The following is a 24,334-nucleotide window of genomic DNA, read 5'->3' as shown; positions in this document are numbered from 1 at the left end:
GAATTAGTAGGATTTAAGTGTGGGAATCGTGGTTCTATCAGAGGGCGCTGTTTTTCAGACTGGCTTAGTATAGCCTGTGTATTCGTGGGGTTAGTTTTTGGCCGATGTGAATAGGATGCGTCAGGCTTAAGCTGGCCAATATAGATGGCCTTAGGTTGCTTTTTGAGTTTGCGTTAAATTCCCTATAGCATTGGCCTTATGTAGTCTGCGGGTTAGCTTGTTCCCCTCTGTGGTCCCCTGTGTAACAAGTCAACATGGGAGCCTCTGTAAGAAAGAAAGTGTCGAAAATCCCCAGCCTATGTAGTACCAGGGAATGGAACAGGGGTGAGTAGTTAACGGTTACATCGACTCTATAAACTGAGGGTGCTAATCAGTTGCGTGTGGAGCTAGTCAGTGTAGATAATTTTAAGGGTCGGTGACCCCTGGGTCGCCATATGAAGCAATCTCGCTCAGTTAGTGGGATCTATGCTGTCCCCTTTCATGCTTGATCTATGTGAGTTCCAGCGTTCATAGCGATGTAAATTACCGTAAATGATGTGTTACAGGGGAGAAGGCTGTATCAGGGGGTAACTTGTGTTGTGCATTTGTGGGGCCGGGCCGTGGTAGATGACGGGTCTCTTTCTCCGCACTAGCAGTGGTAACAGACTGCTCGCGGTAGCTAGGGTCTTGCGCATTTATGCATAACATGAGTGTGCCCCGTTGTACCCTGCGTGCACGTCAACTTCCGTCCCACAGGAAACATCTGGTACGGTTTGTCCCTGTTACGCTGACTGTCAGTATTGTCACTATGGGGCAGCCGTTTGCACATAATGAGGTTTTAAAAAAAAAAACAGTAATAACTTAACATAGCGTAAACAATCAAACTTGCAACTTTACTTGAGTCTCTTGCTACCTCCTCATCATATCTGGTTGGTCGTCAACCTTTTAAGCTCAGTGAGGGTCGGAGAAGGCCCTGTATTACACGGTAACTTCATTACATGCAGCGTGTATGGCAACAATAAAGAAAAGATAGGATGCCCCATGCTGGGTGTCTCTCTCATATTAGGCGCTACTCTCATGTAGCGGTTTCAGCCAGGGATGGGCCGTGTTAGTCCCTATGTCGTGATCGCAGCGTACGTCTCCGGTGTGGAACTCTGGGGGATAAATGGGACGCTTTTGTCCAGGTCCCATACATGAGTGTGGTTGGGAGAGCTGTGAGTGTTCGTGGTGGCTAGTTCCGCCGAGGTCAGCATCTCTTGAGGTAAGTCCAGGAGCTGGAGGAATGCCGGGGCGTCTTGGGCGTCCTGGATGGTGTGAAAGTCCTTTCCCCGTGTGACTGAAAGCATCCTGTGGGGTTGCCACCGGTATTCCACCTTGTGGGCATGGAGGAGCAGAGTAAGTGGTTTCAGTGATCTACGCCAAGCTAAGGTGCTGTTAGATAGGTCTGAATAGAGCGAGATATCCATGTTTTCAAATCGGAAGGGGGTTTTGGTGCGAAAGGCTGACAAAATCGCCGTCCTGTGCCCACTGTTGCGGAGGCGCAGTATAACATCCCGTGTGGCGTTGGTCGGCGCGGTCGGTGGTTTGGGGATTCTGAAGATCCCTTCTGGGATGATCGCTGCATGTTTTCCCTGTGGTAGGATTGCAAGTAGCATCCGATCAATTAATAGAGGTAGGTCGGCCTCGGCAATGTCCTCACGTATTCCCCTTATTTTTATGTTGGACGCCTGCCTAGCGTCTTCAAGTCCCGCGAGGCGATGGTCGAGTTGCCGGTTCTGTTTTTCCAGGCCTTGTATTGTTTGCTTTAAGGCCGTTATGTCTTGTGTGGGTCAGGGACGAGCCCTCCAGTTTGGAGATGCGGCCTGTCAGGCCCTGCAGGTCTGTGCGGAGCGTTTTGACCTCTTCATGGAAGCTGTTTTTTAAGTCCGCCTTGAGTGCTTTCATTACCGTAACCGTGATCTGTCCTTCAACTGCCTCTTTGCCACATTGTCGTGCCTTCCGCGGTGGGTTTGGGGTCAGCAGATATCCCCCTTCGTCGTCAGAAATATCTTCGGAAAAATCCGAACACCCGCCATGCTGGGCCGCCATGTTAATCTCAGAGGCACCTCGTGCTTGCATCCACATCTCTCCTATTTTGAGACCTGATGGGGGCTTGTGTGGTACCGTCTTCTTCCCCTTTCTTCCCATTTGGTCTTGGGGTGTTTGCTGGTAGGTATGGGTAAATGTTGGGTAAATTTTGTTTGTTTTTCGCCGTTTTGAGTTCGGAGCTCCCTGTGCATGCGACTAGTCTCTTTAACGTGTAGCGAGTGGTCCCCACAAATGTACTTTTTAGCACCCAAAAAAATTTAATTTGTCACACTGCAATGTCACAGCAGTATTTAAAAATGCCTAGATGTTGCCCACTGAGCTACCAGAACAGGATTAAAGTAATGTGCCTGGCACACATGCAGTTGCCAGTGCCCACCTAACAAACAGACTGCTTATTTCTCTGTGGCACTGGGCTCAGGGTAGGGTACAAAATGTAGTATAGCACCCACAAAAATAATCGCTGTAGTTTGCAGATTCAACACCAGAATTCTTTCCTAATCTGTTCCTCACAGCTGCAGCATCCACTCCCTACAGTAATAAGAGCTCATGTGACTGCAGCTCATATAGAGGCTGGGTCACATGCTGCACTGGCCAATCACAGCCATGCCATTAGTAGGCATGGCTGTGATGGTTTCTAAGTGCACACGAGTCAAACACTTGTTGATTGGCTGCCCTGCAGCTTTTCAAAACGCGCCATTAAATCGCTGAACACCGAACTCGAACCCGAAATGTCCGGGCTCGGGTTCGGGGTCCAAAATTCGTAATGTTCAGTATGAACCCGAACTTTAAAGTTCGGGTTCACTCATCTCTAACATACTATAAAGGCAGTCCAATATTGTAGTGATGTGTATAACCCTCAAAGAGATAAAAACAGGGAACAATAAAGTGCAATATGTCCCATGTAATTATTTTAACACATGGGTATAAAAAAACAAATAAAAGACTAACTCACACTTTGCAAAGCTACTGAGAGCTATTAAAATATCTGAGCTATTTTGCATGTTATCCTATCCACTCCAAAAAGAATATTAAAAAAAAAAAAAGTAATTTATACTCGGTCAACTTTAAGATATATTGACATGATGAGCAGTTGATTTTACTACATTAACATTTTAATTATATAGGCAAATTCTTTTAATATAAACTTTTTACTTTTTTCCCCTCCTGAATTTTCAGATTGGAACAGGTTTTACAGATGAAGACTTAGAGACACATTACAACTTCCTGAAGGTAAGGAACTCAATTTTGTCATGCATTATGGTATATATTTGTTTGTTCAGCTTGTAGATTTTCCTCTTCTGGCAGATGTGTGGAATATTTTACTGGAAAAACTGGACTGGCACAATAATAATCTGTTCAGTTGGCCAGAAGGCAAAGATTACTGGGCAAATAACATGAGTAGATATATATGCAGTATATAAAAAACATTTGTTGGGTAGTGCTCTATATACAGTGTGAATTTGCATCCCAAACGTACACAGGTAAGCAGTAGAGTAAGGTGGCTCCATTACTGATCCCCTGGAGCTACCAGGTAACGTAAGATTCCACCATCTAAGTTCCTTAGCTTGTGTGTGTGTGTGTATGGACATCCCTACTTAAATTTCATTGCTAACAGGTGAATAGAATCCAGCACGTAGCTACATTGGCAGTTGATTGTGTTGTACTGAAGAGTTCAGTGACTTTAAATGCAACACTGTGTTAGGATGCCAGCTTTGCCACAAGTCAGTTCATGAAATCCCTCACCTAATAAACATACTAAGTGCCATTATTGTGAAATGTACCAATAGACCAGCCACAAATTGATAGACCATGAAAAATCATGAAGCGGAGGACGCAGAGGGCTGAGGTGCGTAATACATAAAATCCACCATCATCTGTTGCGTCACTAGCTGACCAAACTGCCACTGCGAGCAACCTTGGCACAATAACTGTGCATTGATAGATTCATGAAATGGGTTTCCATGGCCAAGCAGATACAAGTCTCACATGCATAATGGCAAGCATGTACTGGAATGGTGTAAAGCACCTCACCACTGTGCTCCGTGGAAATGTGTACTCTGGAGGGATGATGCTTCACTATCGGGCAGTCTGATTGACCCCTTAAGGACACATGACATGTCATGATTCCCTTTTATTCCAGAAGTTTGGTACTTAAGGGGTTAAAGAATCTGGGAGTGGCAGATGCTAGGAGAATAATACTTAACAGAACTTGTGTAGTGTCTATTGTAAAGTTTGGTGCAGGAGGATTAATGGTGGTCTCTTTTCAGGGTTTGCTTGGATGTGGAAATTATATTACCTGAGCAGGCAGGTGTATTTTTTATTGTATTATTATTTTAGCCCTGCTGCGGTCAAACGGCAGGCTGCCTTGGTGGGGGTGGATAATTTCTGGCAGCGTGAGGTTTGCACCTCTAGCAAGGCGCACACGTCCCTTAAGGTTGGCTGCTCTCTAGTGAGTCTGAACGCAGCCGCCTGATATTAACACAATGAGTGCTGAACTGTGAGGAAGCAATTACTAATGTCGGCAACCACCAGGGATACAGGGTACAAACCTACGCTACCTCTCTGGACCACCAGGCAGAGTAATCACACTTACTTATAGAAAGCCAAGGAGGAGGGGGGGGGGCTAAACAGGGCACCACACATATCACATACAGCAGCACCCCCATACACATTACATCCAGCCATCACACACCACATTCACATCACATGCAGCCAGTAAACACCACACACAATGACAAAAGGAGGAACTATGGGAAGGCACAGGGTGTCACATGGGGAATTCACAGACTTCAGAATTTTTGTAAATAAATCTAAATGGCAAAACTCATGCAAATATAACCATGGTGTGTCTATTGTAAGAATTGTAAGAATAGTTGAATAATTTTTGCAGATCGGCTATTTTTGCCTCCATTTTCCCATTCAGAGTTAATTTGTGGAAACTTCAAAATCTTGTGCAACACCTTCCCAGAAGAGTGTCTACTCTGAATTAATTCCCATGGTTTTGGAATGGGATGTCCTACTCTTTTCCACTTTGAATTGTGTTTAGTTTAGAAATTCTTTATACTTGATAGTGGTTTTGCTAGCAAGAAAAAAAATTATAGATATTTCCTTTATTAAATGTGTTCCAAAAATACTTTTTGTTTTTGCTTTAATGGACAAGTATAGGTATGCTTAACCCCTTAAGGACACATTACATGTGTGACATGTTATGATTCCCTTTTATTCCAGAAGTTTGGTCCTTAAGGGGTTAAACATGCAGTGTGTGCTCACATAATTGGCAAAGGAACCCCAGACATGTGGCCTTTTCAGTGTGGACTTAGAGATAACTAACTTTTCAAACCATGCACTTTCTCTGCAGGAAAAATTATGCTATCACGGTGTAGCCTGCAAGTAGTATTCTTTTTTTAATTCTTTATTTAAGGTTTGTCAGAAAATGCGAGAACACGTCTTGGACAGTTTGACCGGTTTGCGCAGAAACCGTCCTTTGCTTATACATTTTTGGTGTTACAAGTCATAGTTTCAGTGCTTACGCAGAAGCCATTGCAGACTTTAGTGTAGGTGTCTTCTCGGTCGGTTTGTATGGATGCCGACCAGTCCTCTCATCATCCGACATTTTTAACATTTAGAAATTCAAATCATGTTATACATGTGCTCATTACGCATCTGTTGGTCATTGTTTAGTAAAGAAAGTAAGTTTGAAGGAATAGCTGGACAGGAGAAGAAGGGGAGGGGGGGGGAGAGGGAAGGGGGTGGGGGAGAGGAACCTTCCCTGGCTGTTCAATTTACTGAGATGTTGAGCACCCAAGCTCCACACTCTGTTGGGTTAGTGTGTCTGCGCGCTGGGTTCTTGCTACAGGGGGCTCTCTGCAAGAGGTATGGGCGTGTTCTCGAGCAGGTGGTGGTGTGGGAGGCCTGAGTATGGGCGGCGGGAGATGCGCCCTTCCCGGGAAGGAGTGGTCTCTGCTGCCGGGGGGGTGGGGAAGGACTAGGGGATTATGTCATTCTTTGTAGGTCTGAGTATTCCACCCAGGGTTCCCACACTTTGAGGAAGCGTGGGTACATGTCTCGTACCTGAGCTGTCAGCTTGTCCATGAGACAGGCTTCTTTGATGTTTCGTATTACCTTGTCCATGTGTGGGGTCTCCGCTTGAAACCACGTCAATGCTAGGGCCCTCCTGGCTGCTAAAGTTATTTTGTTTAGGAGCTTCTGTTCTTTGTTGGGTAAGGTGTCTATTGGTTTGGCTATTAGAAATGTCCAGGGATCTGGCCTTATTGGTTTTTTGAGTATGTTTGTCAGGAGTTTGGCCACATCGTCCCAGTAATGGGTAAGTCTCGGGCATATCCACCACATGTGCAAGTAAGTCCCCTTTTCCCCGCATCCTCTCCAGCATGTGTCTGTGGGGGTCTTGCCCATTCTGTGCAGTTGCACAGGGGTCGTGTACCATCTCATGAGTGTCTTGTAACACTGTTCTTGGTGTACCACACATATGGAGGATTTGGCTGCAGCCTCCCAGATGTCCTGCCACTCCCCGCCCCCTAGAGTCTGTTGGAGATCGGCTTCCCACTGCAAGATGTAAGAGGGTGTTTGGGTGACCTTTGTAGGTGCGCTTAACTGGACATAAAGGCGTGTGATAAGGCCGGCACGCGATCCGTCAGTCATACAGAGTGTTTCAAAAAAATGTGGGCTTGAGTCTAGCCGCCTGTGCTACAGCTGGTGTTTTGGCAAAGTCCCTAAGCTGCATATATCTGAAGTAATCTTTTGTGTCTAGCGGGGCCAGGGTTTTCAAGTTTTCGAATGTGCGGAACGCATCCGCTTGGAACAGATGGCAGTAGCGTTGAACTCCCGTATCCTCCAGACCCCGAAAGTCCCTTGGGGACATTCCCGGTGGGAATGCTTTATTTCGGAGGTATGGGGTCAGGGGTGATGTGGGGTAGGTAAGTGCGTATTTATGGGCCGTGGCATTCCAGACTCTAATAGAGTTTAGGATGGCCGGGCAGGTGGTGTGCAAGTCGGGGCGGTCAGCTTTTGGTACCCATATCCAAAATTGCGGTAGGTCTGTTCTCATAAAGGAGCGTTTCTATGTCTACCCATCTGTGTCTGTCTGGTGGCGAGTGCCACTCGATTATTTGTGCTAGGTGTGCTGAAAGGTAGTATAAATGGAGGTTTGGGAGACCCAGACCTCCTTTGCTTTTGGGTGTGTACATTGTGTGTCGTGCTACTCGGTGTCTTTTCCCAGCCCATATGAAGTGGTCTACTGCTGTTTGGAGCGGTTGTAAATTGTTTTTGGATACTGCTACCGGCAACGCCTGGAAAAGGAACAGCAGTCGCGGCATGAGGTTCATCTTGATAGTGTACAGCCTACCCAACCACGGGATGGGTTTGTCGTGCCACCTATCTAGGTCCCACCGTAGGGTGGTTAGCAACTTTTGGTGGTTCTCGGCATATAAGTCAGAGTAGTTTGGCGTGAGTTTCACTCCCAAGTATTTGATGGCTTGTGTACTGATTTTCAGGTCGGTCGTATGGCGCAGCCACCGGACCTCATCTTCAGAGAGGCCCAGTGGCATGCCCACCGACTTTTCCATGTTTATTTTAAAGCCAGACACCAGTTGGTATGCGCTTAGAATGCGGAGAAGATGTGGGACCGATTGTGTGGGGTCTGTAATGGTGAGCAACACGTCGTCCGCATATGCCGAGATTTTAAACTCCTCAGCCGCGATTTTAATGCCCTCAATTCCCTTCTCTGTTCTGATCATATGCAGTAAGGGTTCAAGTGCAAGTATGAACAGGAGGGGGGAGAGGGGGCAACCCTGACGAGTACCGTTGTTGAGGTCAAAGGGTCAAGGGGCCGTACCGGGGAGTGAGATTTGGGCTCTGGGGGCCGTGTAGAGCGCTCAGGTGGCCTGTATAAACCTGGGGGGCAGCTGCAGCTTTTCAAGGACTGCGAACATATAAGGCCATTGGATTCTATCGAAAGCCTTCTCCGCGTCCAGGGAAAGGACCAGAGAAGGCCTTCGGGTCTTGTTTGCTCACCAGATCAGGTCCACCGCCCGTCTTGTGTTTTCGTAGAGCTGCCTGGTTGGGACAAATCCCACCTGGTCAGCGTGCACCAGTCCAGCTAGTACTGAGTTGAGTCTGATGGCCAGGATTTTTGCGTACACTTTTAAGTCGAAGTTAATCAGGGATATGGGGCGGTAATTTGCTACGTTGGTGCTGTCTCTGTCCGGTTTTGGGATGAGGGCTATGTCTGCCGTAGTCAGATCTGCGTCAGGTGCGTCCCCCTCAGTCCAGGCTTTGTACATTGCGGCCATGTGGGGTATGAGTTGCTCTCGGAAGATTTTATAATATGAACCATCAAAGCCATCCGGGCCTGGGGCTTTACCCCCTTTGAGGCCCGCTATGGCCCTTCTGATTTCTGCTATTTCGATAGGTTCCCCCAAATTGGCTGTGGCCTCTGCCGTTAGGTGCGGTAGTTTGGCACTCTGTAGGAAGTCGTTAATTTGCGCCATGTATGTGTCGTTGTCGCGTGTGAGTGCTGGGGAGTGATTATAGATCTGGGTGAAGAATTTGGTGAATTCCCGATTAATGTCGGTAGGGCTGTTTAGGATTTGTCCCTGTGCATCTTTAATGGACGTGATGTTAGTGACTGTCCTTTTGGGTCTAAGGGCCCTTGCCAGTAATGTGTCCATTTTATTTGATTTTTCGTAAAATAGACGTTTTGCGTGGACCATGTCCCTGCTCACCTCGTCCAGCATTAGTTCCCTAATCTGTCTTCTAATGTCGGTAAGTTCCCCAGCGGAGCGGGGTGTCGCCTGTTGTTTGTGTTGCATGTCAGTTTTTCTGAGTAATTTTTGGAGGATTAGAAGCTGTTTGTTTTTTTCTTTCTTGAGGTATGTTGCCGTCCTAATCAAGATCCCCCTAATCACCGGTTTATGGGCTGCCCACAACGTCGTGGGAGATATCTCGGGGGAGCAATTTTCCTGGAAGTAGCGAGTTATATCTTGTTGTATGGCTTCTTTTGTCTGCGGGTTTTTAAGTAAGGAGGCGTTTAGTCTCCATTTCCATGGGGCACGTGGGCCTGGTAGTGTGAGTGCGATGTCCGCATGGTCGGACCAGGAGATAAGGTTTATCTCTGAGGTCTTAACGGTTGGCATGGCTAGCTGGTTCACTAGGAATAGATCTATTCTGGAGTAGGTGGCATGAGCCACGGAATAGAACGTATAATCTCGCTCGCTTGGGTGCTGGATCCTCCAGGGGTCCAGTAGGCCTGTATGGTTCATGAAAGTGTGTAAGAGTTTGTTCTGTCCCCCTCTATTCTGTGACCTAGGGAGGTGACTCCCCCCTCCACGATCCGAGGCAGGGCACGGCGTTGCATTGAGGTCCCCTCCTAAGATTAAGATCCCTCTGGGAAGCTGTTGGATCAATGCCTCTAGCGTGGACCAGAATTCCTTGCACGGGGTGTTAGGGGCGTATACATTTATCAGATGGTAGGTGTTCGCATGGAGCGTACCCGACAGGATCACGTACCGGCCCTCTGTGTCACTCTGCACCTTAGTGATGTGTATCGGACACTTTTTGTGTATAAGAATGTCGACACCGTTCCTCTTACATAGTGCTCTGGATGTATATGCTCTGGTATATAGGTGGTTGGTTAGTTGTGTTTTAGCTGTGCGGGGCAGGTGTGATTCCTGTATAAAGGCTATCTCTGTTTTCTGTCGTCTAAGTTCTCGGAAGAGAAGTCTCCTTTTGTTTGGGCTGTTGAGCCCGTTGACGTTAAGTGAGGTGAGTTTTAGTTCCATAATGTTGTTGTGGTGTCAGCGTACCTTGTCTGTCCGACGTGGCGCGTCCACCTGTCAAAGGAAGGTAAGTCGGGAGGGTCTGTGGCCCCCAGCAGCAGGCCCACTGGGTTGTTTCCCTGAGCAGTTATGGGGTAGGGGGGGGGGGGGGATTGGCAGGCCAAAGGGAGGTCTCTGTTCCCCTTAAGAAGAAAGAAAAAGGTTAAGAAAAAGAAAGAAAAGTTAAGATCAATCAGCAGTTATATACACAAATTAAAAACTTAACAATTAACTGTACAATGTTAAACTGGTACAAATAATTAGGTCTTATAGGTACCTCAAGTCCTCCTGGTCTTACGGCTCGCCGGGAGATCTGGGGGTGGGCATCCACCGCACCGAGGGAATCACCTCTGGTGGGGGGAAACTCAGCCGCAGAGCACCCCGGCAACGCTCAAGCTTTACGGATCCCGATCCGTCGGGGCACACCGGAGGGCGGGGGGGGGGGGGGGCGGGCAACTCAATATCCCACTGCTAGCAGAGTGCATTCGCTGTCAGCCTGATTCTCCTGGGGCCCATCGTCTGTGGACCATTGTGCTTCTACGGCTGGGCGGGCAATATCTCCCAAGTGTTTGTACCTCTGGGGGCTAGTGAGTTGGGTTTGCTCTATTCAAGCGGTAGCCCGGATGTCTCCATGCATTAGCTTGGGACAGGGTTGGGTGAGGCTGCTTATGGCCGATTATTTCAAAGCGGCTCCGGGTCGCTATGTGGCTTTTAGTATTGTTCCCCCTTTTTTTTTTTTTCGATGTGTCTGAATAAGACAAATCTGTGCACTATTATATTGTACTACTTCAGATCAGTGGTAACGTTAGCTGGTGAGGAACACGATTATCGATTTAACCTTCTAGGCAAATTCTGAGGTGTCTTTTTCAATGTTTTGAAACACCATTGCTTCCCTAGGTAGTGAGGCTATGCGTTTAGATTGAAGACCCGGATGGGCTTGTTATATGGTGACACTCTTTATAGAAGACAAATGCTTGGGCTTACGTTACACAGCACTGGCAAAGTGTGCAGAACAGCTTACCAAGGAGAGAACTGTGGTGCAGTGATTCAATTAGCATATTAACCCTACAACAACATAGACACCCTCATTAAGTCACTCAATTTTGATAAGTCAGGGGATAGTTTCAGACAATAAAAAGGGGCAGACATTGTGTGCAAGTGAGAATAGCTATCAGTTCTTAAAATCATTAACTTAGAGGTAATCCAAATCCTGATTTGGAGGGGGGTGGGTGACAATAAGGTATGAAGAAATTACGCAAATCGCCAGAAGGGGGGGGAAATGAATTCCCCTGTCTGTAACAGGTTGTTACCTGCGCATATCACTCATCATTGTCAGCTCTATATAGGGGCTGTTGCCCTTCCCCAGCAGTATACATTTGTATTCTACCTCCATTGTAGTGGTTGTGGGCTCACCCCCACATGTGACACAGATGACCTCGGGGAGTCCCGGTGTCACCCACATTTCGCTTTGTGGCACAAATCGTTAGTGAATTAAAATCTATGCGTGAGAGTATAGCATTGTACTCCGTTTTGCTCCCTTATGCCTGCCGTTTAAACAGATGGTCCATCACTTATACCAAGTAAATGTCCCTATGGGATCTGAGGGGCCTGTAGATAGTCCCAATACATTGGGGGGGGTGGGGGGTGGATTAAATACAGAACACATGGGCATAGACCGAACTTTAGCCCCTGTTTCTACCGGTAGGGAGATGCACACTCCATAGCATGATTTGCACAGCCTCAAAGTGGGGATTTCCTTATAATGAACTAGTGGTTACAGTAATGACTCACTACCCCCTTCCCTTCGTCTCCCCATCTCTCGACATTCCCCACCCTATATATCCCAGTCACATGCGTCCTAGGCCCCTGCCACTACGGTCTATAGCTGAGCACCTCTTGGTATTTTATCGTGAAACACTCCATCCCCCTCAGTTTCCCCCCTCCCTCCCGCCCCGTACCCCACATATCACATTAGCGGTTCTTATTACTATATATACACCCCAGAGTCAGGTAACTTGTACTTAATCAAAATGTGCATATGTTATATGCGTTTTTAACTATGCAGTCTGGTAAGTCCCTAGTGAGTGAAAAGCACTGGGTGTTAGATGGCTGGTTTAAACTTGCGTGTGTCTCCGGCGCCCGGTCCCGTGCTGGCACCGGTGTCGTCGGGCAGAGCTCTCATTCATCCGCGTGTCTCCTCATTGTCCTCAAACAGGGCGAGGGTGTCCATGGTGGTTGGCGGAGCTTGAAAGTCCGGTGGAAGCTCAATGCCCATGTCTGCGAAAAAGGCGGGCATATTCATCGCTGGGTGAAGGACAGCCGGTTTTGTGCCATTGAAAACGATGATTTTGAAGGGGTATCCCCATGCAAATCGAATACCGCTGGTTCTTAGCATGTCCGTGACCGGCTTCCATGCTTTTCTTCTGAGGAGGGTGGCTGGTGCAATGTCCTGGTAAATCTGGACGGTATGTCCTTCTGGTTCGTAGGCCTGGGCTCTGCTGTGACGCAGTATGGCTTCCTTGGTCTTGTAGAAATGCAGCCGCATGATGACATCCCTTGGCGGGCTGTTTTTTGGTCCCCTGACCCTGAGCGCCCTGTGGGCACGATCTACTACCCATAGGTGGTCGGGTATATCTGGCAGTGTTAGTTTGAAGCAGTCAATCAGGGTCTTTTCGAGGTCTCCTTCCTCAATGGATTCCGGCAGGCCTCGGACACGCAGATTATTCCGCCTTGATCTATTTGCAATGTCTTCCACTTCCAGCTCTAGTTCGTTCATGTGTGCCATGAGCTTGTTTGTGAGGGTTGCCGCCGTGTTATGGGCCTCCACTACTGCATCAAGTTTTTTCTCCACATGGCTGGTGCGAGCGCCTATTGCAGCAATTTCGGCCTTCACTTCTGCCGCCGTCCGCTTGATTTCTTCGGCTAAGTAGCCCTTCACTTCGGCCAGAGATTGCAATATGTCTCTGGAAGTTGCCTCTGTGGGTGGGTTCCCCGGTCCGGCCCGGTCCAGAGGGTCCCTGGAGTTAGGGCTCGCGGCCGCAGGCGCCCCACGCGCTGTAGGCCTCTGTGCAGACAGCATGTCCGCCACTGATATGGCTTCTTTTGAGCTCTTCTTTGTCGGTCTGCGGTTTGACATCCGGTCCCCTTGTCCGGTGGGAATGTCGGGGTGTTCGGGGTAATGTGTATGCTCCGTCTGTCGGGAAATTAGCAGGTTACTGTGCTGTATTTGAGCGCCGGGGTGCGGAGCACTCGCTCTATGCGGCCATCTTCGTTGGCGGTCAAACCACGCCCTGCAAGTAGTATTCTAAGTGCTGGTTGAGCACTGCAGTACTTTATCGGTTTATGCAGCCGATTCTCAAAATTTTAATATAAAACTGCAATTACTTACAAAATTTTTGCAAGAATCTTTTTGTTTGTGATTTTAGCGGGATAGGGGGGGTTATCAAGCAAAGAACAGCTTTTAACTTTACAAAACTGAGCATACAAAAATAACACTTGAGAACAAAAGATGTAAAATGTCAAAATGTTGTGTTGGTACAATTTGGTTATGGTACTGCATTTTTCTGTAGTAGGCAAAGCACTATGTTACATTTACTAAACTGTTTTTTTTTTTTTTTTTGTTTTCTTTTCTTCCATTCAAGGATCATGTCATTGAGTGTCCTCGTAGTTACTACCGCTGGGATAGTTCCATGCAACCAGATCACTGGTTTGATCCAGTACAAGTTTGGGAGGTCAAGTGTGCTGATCTATCCATCTCGCCTGTACATAAAGCAGCACTTGGACTAGTAAGTGTTGGTCTGTGTTTACCTTATTAAACAGAAGTGTTGTTTTTGTAGTTTATGGAGCTCTTGCTTTGATTCTTAGGTAAGAGTTTTTTTGTGTATTTTTTATTATAGATTTCTAGATGTTTAGCCCTGGCTGTGGTTTTCTATTTGTTCATAGTCAGTGGTTCTAATCCAGAAAAATGGCCAAACCAGAAATATCAGTCTGTTCACAATAAACCTAAGGCCAAACACTTGCCTTGCACTGTGTGTCAGATTCCACTTCCAGCTGGATGCAAAAGAAAGTACTCGGTGTTCAGAAGTTTTTCTAGATAAATCTAAGCAAAACAAAATGTCCACATTTTTTTATCGGTTCCAGTCCAACTTCCAGCAAGCTTTTAATAAAGTTAAAGATTCTGCAGTCCAACAGCTGAATGTGCGAGGCCCATTCCTATCCTATTCCAATTCTGCAGCTCAAGAAAAAACTCTGATTTCGGGGGCTTGGGATCTAGTTTCCAAAATATTTAAATAAGTTAGAAGACTGTCTTTGAATTCTTGTAAAGATCTTTTTTTTTTTTTATATATATATATATATATATATATATATATATATAGTTGCATAGCTGAAAAGAGATATGTATCCATCAAGTTCAACCTTTCTCACATTTGTTTTTGCTGTGGATTCAAAAGCAGGCAAAACCCCTATCTGAAGGACTTCCAGTTTTGCAACAAACTAGGCAAAAATTCCTGCTTATCCCAGAATGGCAGTCCGATATCTCTTTGGATCAAGAAGCTATTACCCATCTAATTAAATTATATCCATGCATATTATGTTTTTGCAAGTATTTATCCAATTGCTGTTTTAACCCCTTAGTGACCACGGACGTACAGGGCAAAACATTTTTGTTAATGACCACCTATTTACCCTGTACTTCCGCTGCCAAAATGAGCGCTTCCAGCTGCTCTAAGGGTATTGCACGATGCCTCAATATCTTGGAATTCCCCTCGCTCACTGCCGGGCACCCGAGTGATCGCTCCCCCTGGAGCGATCACTTCCGGGTCACTGCACGTGGTGACTGGCAGTGTATTGCAGAGTATCAGAAGCCTTCAGTGCCTCAAGGTTTTTTTTTTGTTTTTGTTTTTTTAAATTAACCCCTAGTTTTTTAAACTAACCCCTACTCTCCCTCCCTATGTACTTACCGATCGCCGCCGTTCCACCGCCGGCAATCGGTCTTCTTCTGAGTCCCTGCATCTCCAATTTAAGACCCCCAAGAGCCATGTGACCGCTCTAAAAGAGCGATCACACGCCCACAATAGGTGTCAACAGTGCTGCCAGCAGGGGTACTGCCTGAACTGATGGTAAAAAAGTTAAAAAAACAAGTTTAAAAAAAATTAAAATAGTTTATAAATTAACTTAATTACACATTAAATTGTGTCAGGAATGGAGTCCAGAATGATTACCAGCACAGTGGATGAGAGTATTGGAAGTCAGCCTCAAGGGTCAGTCCGGATGGCTGTGGATGGTGTGAGCACTTTTCTGCTGCCGGCTGCCGGTAAAGAAGGTGTGCGTGTCAGACCTCGCTCTGGGAGGTGAGTGATGCAGAGCTCCTGGTCCGGGACTGTGAAGGCTTCGCTGTCAAGTTGTTACACCACTGGATGGAACATAGATGGAATCGGTAACCTGCTTGTTCAGTCGATTCCATCTATGTTCCAGCCAGTGGTGTAACAACTTGACAGCGAAGCCTTCACAGTCCCGGACCGGGAGCTCTGCATCACTCACCTCCCAGAGCGAGGTCTGACACGCACGCCTTCTTTACCAGCAGCCGGCAGCTGGAAAGAGAAAAGTGCTCACACCATCCACAGCCATCCGGACTGACCCTTGAGGCTGACTTCCAATACTCTCATCCACTGTGCTGGTAATCATTCTGGACTCCATTCCTGACACATATTTTTATCTATATTTATTTTATATTGTGAATAAACTGGTTTTTACTTTCACCCAGTTTTTTACTATTCCAATTATTTGTTCCAGTGGCACTTTACAGCGATATCACCATTATATTGCACTGCAGGAAACAGTTTTTTGCACATACTGTTTCTTCTGCTGTATTATGTTTATATCTTTTTACAAAAGTATATTATTTGGTGCTTATTCCACAAATTCTGCCTATAGCAGTTCTTAAAGGTATACTCACCATACATTCTTGTTGCACTTTATCCCAGTGTTCCTTTTTTGAAGTATTTCTACCCTATTTATATATATATATATATATATATATATATATATATATTTATATTTATACCACTATTATATCACCACCACGTTTTTTCATTATTTATTTGCACATTGTAATTATTATAATCTTTATAATTTTTATAATCTTACTATTTCTAGTTTTAGCCATTTTTGCTAGTTAGCTCCTGGATCACGTACACTGCACCTAGGGTGTTACCTCTTATTTTATCTTTCAATAGGTTTCTAGGTGAAACCCTATTAATATCCAGTCTTGAGCGACTACTCAAGAGTCCTACTCCCCCATTCCTGTGTATTGCATTAGGCATACCAGATCCTTTTGTTCTCATATATGTATATATATATATATATATATCTTATATATAACATAATAGTAAGTGTATTTTTTATTATTATATACATATATTAATATAAAAATGCTTAGAGTAAGATTACACACGGGTGTGTATATATATATATATATATATATATATATATATATATATATTATAAAAAATAAATACTTAATTAAAAATAAACTGTAAAAATATATATTTTTAGATTATATAGGTGTCATTTTAATCTAACTGTATTTTGAAAATAATATATATTTATATCAAATACTTAGAATGAAAATATATACATCTATGTACACCCTGTTCCAAATTATTATGCAAATTCTATTTAAGTGTCACAAAGATTAAAGCGGCACTGTCATGCCGAATTCCGTTTTTTTTTTAACCCCCCTCCCGCCTCAACTACATCCAATCGACCCCCTAGTCATCCCCAAATGCCCCTATGCCCCCCACATTACCTATTTTTTATTCTTTATTTTCTGCCCCGATCTATATTCAGGGCGCCGCCATCTTTGTGTGGGTAGGTGAAGTCCCTGTGGGACACGTCATCTACCCGCACTAGATAGCCCTGAGATTCCCGCACATGCCCAGTGAAACATCTGGACATGCGAACGGGAATTTCACCTATTCATTCATTCATCAGACAGACGAATGAATGAATAGAAAAAATCAGACGAACAAACTAACACTGTGTATCAGTGTTCGTTTGTTTGTTCGGTTTATTACAAGGAGGGAGCTACCGGCGTGCAGCTCCCTCCTTGCAATATGTAAAGACAGAAGCGGCAGGGAGCAGTGCTCCCCACCACTTCATAAGCCCCCCAGGTCCCCTCCTCACTCCATGGGGGTCAATATGACCCCCATAATAGCACAAGGGAGATAAAAATCTCCCCAATGCCCCTACTCGCTATATCGCGAGTAGGGGCATGTCCACTAAACAGTGAGCAGCCTGTGGCTGCTCACTGTAAAAAAAAAAAAGGGTAATAAGGGGGGGACGGGGGGGGGGCCCACTGTCCTCCCCCGCCGGCCCCCACCCCTGGATGGCGGGTGGGGGCCATAATGGGAATGAGGGGGGACCTACTGTCCTCCCCTCAGGCCCCCACCCCTGGGCGGCGGGTGGGGGCCATAATAGTAATAAGGGGGGGGGGGGACCTACTGTCCTCCACCCCCCGGCCCCCACCCCTGGGCGGCGGGTGGGGGCCATAATGGGAATGAGGGGGGACCTACTGTCCTCCCCTCAGGCCCCCACCCCTGGGCGGCGGTTGGGGGCCATAATAGTAATAAGGGGGGGGGGACCTACTGTCCTCCACCCCCCGGCCGCCACCCCTGGGCGGCGGGTGGGGGCCATAATAGTAATAGGGGGGGACACCTAATGTCCCACCCCCGGCCCCCACCCCTGGGCGGCGGGTGGGGGCCATAATAGTAATAGGGGGGGGGGGACCTACTGTCCTCCCCCCCCCGGCCCCCACCCCTGGGCGGCGGGTGGGGGCCATAATAGTAATAAGGGGGGGGATCTACTGTCCTCCCCCCCCCGGCCCCCACCCCTGGGCGGCGGGTGGGGGCCATAACGATAATGGGGGGGGACCTACTGGGACCTACTATAAGCCTTGCCCCGCCCTGCGGAGCTCAGTCTGCGCGGAGCCCTCCATGGGTGAAGATGGATTATTTTTTTGTGCGCTCGGGTTTTTCCTTTTTCGTCTGGTTTTTTATTTTATTTTTAGTTCGACGGCTATGATGGTTTTTTATTTGGCCTTTTTGGGGCTGAAAAATGAAGATTTTAGAAAAAAGAAGACGTCGAATGGTAAGTTTAATGTAACTTTACAGGTTAGCAATTTTATTCCCCCCTCACTATTTTTTAGGGTGAGGGGGGTAGGTAGGGGCATTTTTTATTTGGGTGGGGGGTGGGTGACTAGGGGCTTGGGCACCCCTAGTCACCTTGATGGGGGGGGGGAATTTACTTAGTGCCCCCACCCGCCGCCCAGGGGTGGGGGCGGGGGGGGGCAGTAGGTCTCCCCCCCCCTTATTACTATGATGGCCCCCACCCGCCGCCCAGGGGTGGGGGTCGGGGGGGGGAGGACAGTAGGTCCCCCCCCCCTCTTATTACCATTATGGTCCCCACCCGCCGGCCAGGGGTGGGGGCCGGGGGGGGAGGACAGTAGGTCCCCCCCCCCCCCTACTACTATTATGGCCCCCACCCGCCGCCCAGGGGTGGGGGCCTGGGGGGGGGGGACAGTAGGTCCCCCCCCCCCCCATTACCTATTACTATTATGGCCCCCACCCGCCGGCCAGGGGTGGGGGCCGGGGGGAGGACAGTAGGTGTGTCCCCCCCCCCCCTACTACTATTATGGCCCCCACCCGCCGCCCAGGGGTGGGGGCCGGGGGGGGGAGGACAGTAGGTCCCCCCCTCTTATTACCATTATGGCCCCCACCCGCCGCCCAGGGGTGGGGGCCGGGGGGGAGGACAGTAGGTCCCCCCCCCCTTTATTACTATTATGGCCCCCACCCGCCGGCCAGGGGTGGGGGCCGGGGGGGAGGACAGTAGGTCCCCCCCCCCCTACTACTATTATGGCCCCCACCCGCCGCCCAGGGGTGGGGGCCGGGGGGGAGGACAGTAGGTCCCCCCCCCCTCATTATCTTTATGGCCCCCACCCACCGCTCAGGGGTGGGGGCCAGGGGGGGGGGGACAATAGGTCTCCCTCCCTTATTTTACTTTACGGCCCCCACCCGTCATTCAGGGGTGGGGGGCAATATTTTTTTTATTTTTTTTCTACAGTGAGCAGCCACAGGCTGCTCACTGCTTACTAGACATGCCCCTACTCGCGGTATAGCGAGTAGGGGCATATTATTTACTAATACCAAGTCATTTTTACTTGGTGTTAGTAAATTTGGCTGAAAGACCAGTTTAGGTCTTTCAGCCTTTTAGTAGATAGCTCCCTGATACCGTGGGAATTAGGGAGTTATCTACTAAGCGGCTGCAAGATGCAGCCACAGCAATGAATAGGATCGGAGTTTCATTCATTTGAATGAAATTCCGATCCGAACAAAGTACCGAATTGCATCCTAACACCAATGGAGAAACAGTGCTCATTCTGTTAGGATGCAATTCGGCAGTTTTGCCGGCGTTCTGTCTAAGTGACAGGACTTTCGGCAATACTGACAGGAAGCATTGTGGGAACTGGGAGGAAAGCTAGGGATCATGGGAAAATTGCTCTGACCAGCGGAAATGAAGCACACTTTGCTCCTCCGCTGGTCAGAGCTGGTCAAGCGGAGGAATCCTCCATAAGACAGAGTCCCTACTTTGTCTTATGATTTTAAAGAAAACTAAAGAAGAATGGAAGAAAAGAATAACAGATCCCGAGAGAGGGGGAGAAGAGGAAGAGATTGAGGAAAGGTAAGTTCGGCATGACAGTGCCGCTTTAAATATTTAGTTTTTCAGTTTAACTCATGGATGGCATTGTGTCTCAGGGCTCTTTTGATCAGTAAAAACAATCTCGGACACCTGTGATAGACTGCCAGGTGAGCCCAATTTAAGGAAAAACTACTAAAGGAAGGGTGTTCCACATTATTAAGCAGATCACCATTTTCATGCAATATGGGGAAGAAAAAGAATCTCTCTGCTCCTGAAAAGAGTAAAATAGTTCAATGCCTTGGACGAGGTATGAAAACATTAGATATTTCACGAAAACTTAAACGTGATCATCGCACTATTAAGAGATTTGTGGCTGCTTCAGAGCACAGACCGGTTTGTGCCGATAAAGACACATTGAGAAAGATTTCGGATCAAGAGAGCAGCTGCTAAAATACCATTACATAGCAGCAAACAGATAATTGAAGCTGCTGGTGCCTCTGGAGTCCCACGGACATCAAGGTGTAGAGTCCTCCAGAGTCTTGCAACTGTGCATAAACCTTCTATTTGGCCACCACTAACCAATGTTCACAAGCAGAAACTGCTGCATTGGGCAGAAAAATACATGAAGACTAATTTCAAACAATCCTGTTCACTGATGAGTGCCGTGCAACCCTGGATGGTCCAGATGGATGGAGAAGTGGATGGTTGGTGGACTGCCACTTTGTTCCAACAAGGCTGCGACGTCAGCAAGGCGGTGGTGGAGTCATGTTTTGTGCTGGAATCATGGGAAGAGAGTAGGTTGGCCCTTTTAGGGTCCCCGAAGGTGTAAAGATGATGACCTCTTAAAAGTATGTGGAGTTTCTGACGGACAGAAGGAAGAACTATGCTTTCTGTAAAAAAAACATCTTCATGCATGTCAATGCACCATCTGATGCTGCAAAGAATACCTCTGCATACCTCTGCACCTCTGCAATGGCTGCTATGGGGATAAAAGGAGAGAAAGTCATGGTGTGGCCTCCATCCTCCCCTGTACCGTTGGAGCATCCTCAAGCAAAAGGTCTATGAGGGTGGGAGGCAGTTTACAACCAAACAGCAGCTCTGGGAGACTATTCTGACATCTTGCAAAAAATTTAAGCAGAAACTGTCCAAAAACTCACAAGTTCAATGGATGCAAGACTTGTGAAGCTGCTATCAAATTAGGGGTCCTATGTTAAAATGTAACATGACCTGTTAAAATGTTTAAAATGTTATAAGTTTGATTGAAATAGCTTTTGATTTCAGTAAATATGCTGCAAACACAACAAATGACAATTTTCAGTTCTTTACAACCTATAAAGTGTTTTGAAACTTACTGTGCGTAATAATTTGGAACAGTGCATTGTAAGTTTATGTTTAAAAAAACATTAGGAGGTTTGTTCAATAATTTTTTTTTTCATTTTTTTTTTTAATTCTTTATTTTTATTGTACATAGGGGGGTACAAACATGGCTGCAATTCCACAATAGCGATTACATGCCTTCACAAAGCTGACAATACTGTGACATGGGATTAAACTGCACACATTTTAAATTGTTAGAGTAATGCTGAGTAAATCAGGTTAGTAAATGCGAGTAACATTAGCAAGAGGTATTTACGAGCAATAAATAGACATGACTGACGTAGATTAGTAACCTGCTGAATTGCTAAACATTATAATAAGCAAAATGGACAATCTGTCAAAAGACACGAGTAGTTCAGTAAAGCATCAGCAGTAAAAGTTAAAATTAACATGCAAACAAGCGGAGTCATATATAGTAACTTCCAGCATTGAAAGTGAATTTCTAGTTTACACAGGCTAATGTGGTTGTGTCGTGTTAGCAGGAATATTTTACTGTGGACATTAGGGGCTAGCTCTGTTGTGCCAGGTACGTGATGAGTGAGGTTTGGAGTTAGAGCTGTAGCCTATGTCAGGGTGTTATAACCGCTGGGTGCGTATATAGAGTGTTGGCTGAGGTTAGTGTGAGTTGTCAGGATGGTCCCAGCAACAGAATGTGTGGGAGAGTGATATAATAACAGTATAGGAATCATGGAGACAGAACGAAAGTCACTTTGATATTTGTGCGCTATTGGTTCTGCCGTGTGACTAAGGAAGTTCTTGGGTCCCTCAGCCAATTCCCATTATGGGGTAGCTCCGTGCGTGGGCTTTCTCCCGAGCTCCGGCTCCTGGGTCGTTAAGCCTATGTTTCTTCGGGGCTTCAAGTTGCGCCTCTTCAAGGGTGTCCCGCGGTCTGGATTTCACTCCAACGCTAAACTGTGGGGTGGACCTCCATGTCATGCCTCCGTTAGTCGCAGAGGCTGTAGAGTGTGGTGGTACGCCGTACCGGTCCCAGGTTCTGGTGCCATATGAGGTAGATGTTTGTTGGGCTTGCCTGACGCTCCAGCTCCTGTGTTTTTGGGAGCGAGTATCGGCACCCATGCCATGTGGCTCCCCCGCCCGCCTCGTTGGTCGCTGGTGTCTGCTTTGCTGGGCGGCAGTTTTGGGGATTCGAGGTAGGGGCCCATAACAGCGGCGCCGGGTTACCGGGCGGATCCATGGGGCCAACGCTTTCACCGCCTGTCTGCGGGTTAGGCCCTGGTTGCAGAGTATCGTCCAGAAGCTCTTACAGTGCTGATCAAAAGCCTCCAGGGGCCCTGTCGCTTGTTTGGTGCTTGTCTGTTGCTGTGGTTTGCTGCTGGGCCGCCATCTTGGGTGCGGGTCTTCCGCATCTCTGTTCTTAGAGAGACTCCGAGTCGCCGGCCCCCCAAGGGGGGGGGGGTAGGAGCAGAGTGGGTCTGCTGGACGTACCAGTCGGCAGGGAAGTTGGCCGCCCTTCCCCCCTTAGCCGTCTGCAGGCCTCAGTTTGTAGCCGCGGTTTACACTACCGTGGGCGCCCGCGAAAGGTATCTGCCTTGTCGTCGCAGTATCCCCGGTTGTCTTAGCCTAGTGTGGCGTCAGTCGCTTGGAGGTTTCCGGGGTTTTTCCCCAGAAAGTCAGTTTATCGAGCGGGAGCTCACACAGCACACGTCCGCTCGGCTCCGAGTTCAAGCTCCGCCCCCGTTCAATAAAATTTTAATTGTACTCTTAATAGTTGATAACATGAATTATACTGACTGTTATTTACATCAATTATTTAGGTAAATGAGAAAAATATCATTTGCATAATAATTTGGAACAGGGTGTATAGCCCCTTAACGACTATGGACGTACTAGGTACGTCCGACAAAATGGTCGTTAAGGACCGCAGATGTACCTAGTATGTCCGCAGGAAATAGGAGCCCTGGACCAGCGATCACGGTTGGGGTGGGGGACTGGTATAGACCGCAGCAGCTCCAGCCACACTTTCCCTCCAGGGCCATGTGATCACCATGATCACATCACCGCAATATGACTCTAGGAGCTGCCAGCAGGGGGACTTTCTGAGCTGTCATGCAGTCCCCCAGGCTGCTAAAAAGTAAAAAATGTTTTTAAAAAATAAATATATTATTCATGTACAGGTGGTCATCATTTAGTGACCTACCTATTTTACGACGGCTCGCACTTACGACCAGGCGTAAGTGCGAGCCGTCGTGGGGATTCCCTGCTCTGGGGCGCATGTCTATGTTCGGGGAAACTTCCCCGAACATAGACGAACGCACCAGAGCACGGAATCCCTTAACTCTTCACTTACCGACCGATTCGTTCTACGACCGGGTTGTAGGAACGGAACCCGGTCGGTAAGTGTGGAGTGTCTGTATTATCTATGTATAATATTTTATAAAAGAATTAAAGCATTTGCTCTAATGGTCTTCCAGCACTCCAAAACATATATGATAAAGACCCCATCAGATATACCTGATTTCTTACAAGCTCTTGGGCTCCCTTATATAGAGATTGAAGACTGGACAGGTCTTTCAGGCATGTCCTCACCGCAAGAGATACAAAAACCTAAATGGCAAAGTAAAACAAAAAATAAAAAAAACGTTAGGGAAAGTTTGCCTTAATAACATCAGATGGCCTTGTGAAGTGGGACAATATGAGATGATGTATTAGGGCAATGTAGAATATTGGTGGAAGTACCCTGAAAAACTAGCCTATAATTTTGATCCCAACTGCCTTTTTCTCTCTCTCCCCTCCCCCTTAGGAAGATGCTGATATGTCTTGTGGACACAAATGTGTCTCCCACGGGGGAATTAACCTATTAACCAAAGTAAAACAAAAAATTAAAAAAACGTTAGGGAAAGTTTGCCTTAATAACATCAGATGGCCTTGTGAAGTGGGACAATATGAGATGATGTATTAGGGCAATGTAGAATATTGGTGGAAGTACCCTGAAAAACTAGCCTATAATTTTGATCCCAACTGCCTTTTTCTCTCTCTCCCCTCCCCCTTAGGAAGATGCTGATATGTCTTGTGGACACAAATGTGTCTCCCACGGGGGAATTAACCTATTTTGGAGATAGTATTGATATAAAGATTATATACTTAGACTTTCTTTCCTTTCCTTTTTCTTTTTTGTTTTCTTTTTTGTTCTTTCGTTTTGCCTTTTGTTTAAATATGGGAGTAGTGGTAAGGGGCTTGATCTTAGTAACGTAGAATTGGAAATTTTCGACTGTTTTTATGGTACAGATTAGTTGTATGTCTTTGAACGTTAATGGTCTAAATTCCCCAGGGAAACGCTCTATCTTGGTACAGGAGCTAGAAAGGCAAAAAAAAGATATTGTATTTATTCAAGAAACCCACTA

General features: G+C 46.9%; 1 protein-coding gene across 1 annotated transcript in view; it reads left to right on the top strand.

Moving 5' to 3' along the window:
- LIG1 (DNA ligase 1) overlaps positions 1–24,334 on the top strand; it is a 381,450-nt gene that overhangs the window by 320,063 nt on the left and 37,053 nt on the right. Inside the window, exons 23-24 of the mRNA XM_063435935.1 lie at positions 3,244–3,297; positions 13,541–13,684. Of these exons, the coding sequence (XP_063292005.1) occupies positions 3,244–3,297; positions 13,541–13,684 (198 nt within the window). The remainder of the gene's footprint in view (positions 1–3,243; positions 3,298–13,540; positions 13,685–24,334) is intronic.

The sequence above is a fragment of the Pelobates fuscus genome, chromosome 11, assembly GCF_036172605.1.
Source record: "Pelobates fuscus isolate aPelFus1 chromosome 11, aPelFus1.pri, whole genome shotgun sequence".
Taxonomy (NCBI): domain Eukaryota; kingdom Metazoa; phylum Chordata; class Amphibia; order Anura; family Pelobatidae; genus Pelobates; species Pelobates fuscus.
Note: the sequence above shows the minus strand (reverse complement) of the source record. Positions and strands in the feature narration are given on the sequence as shown.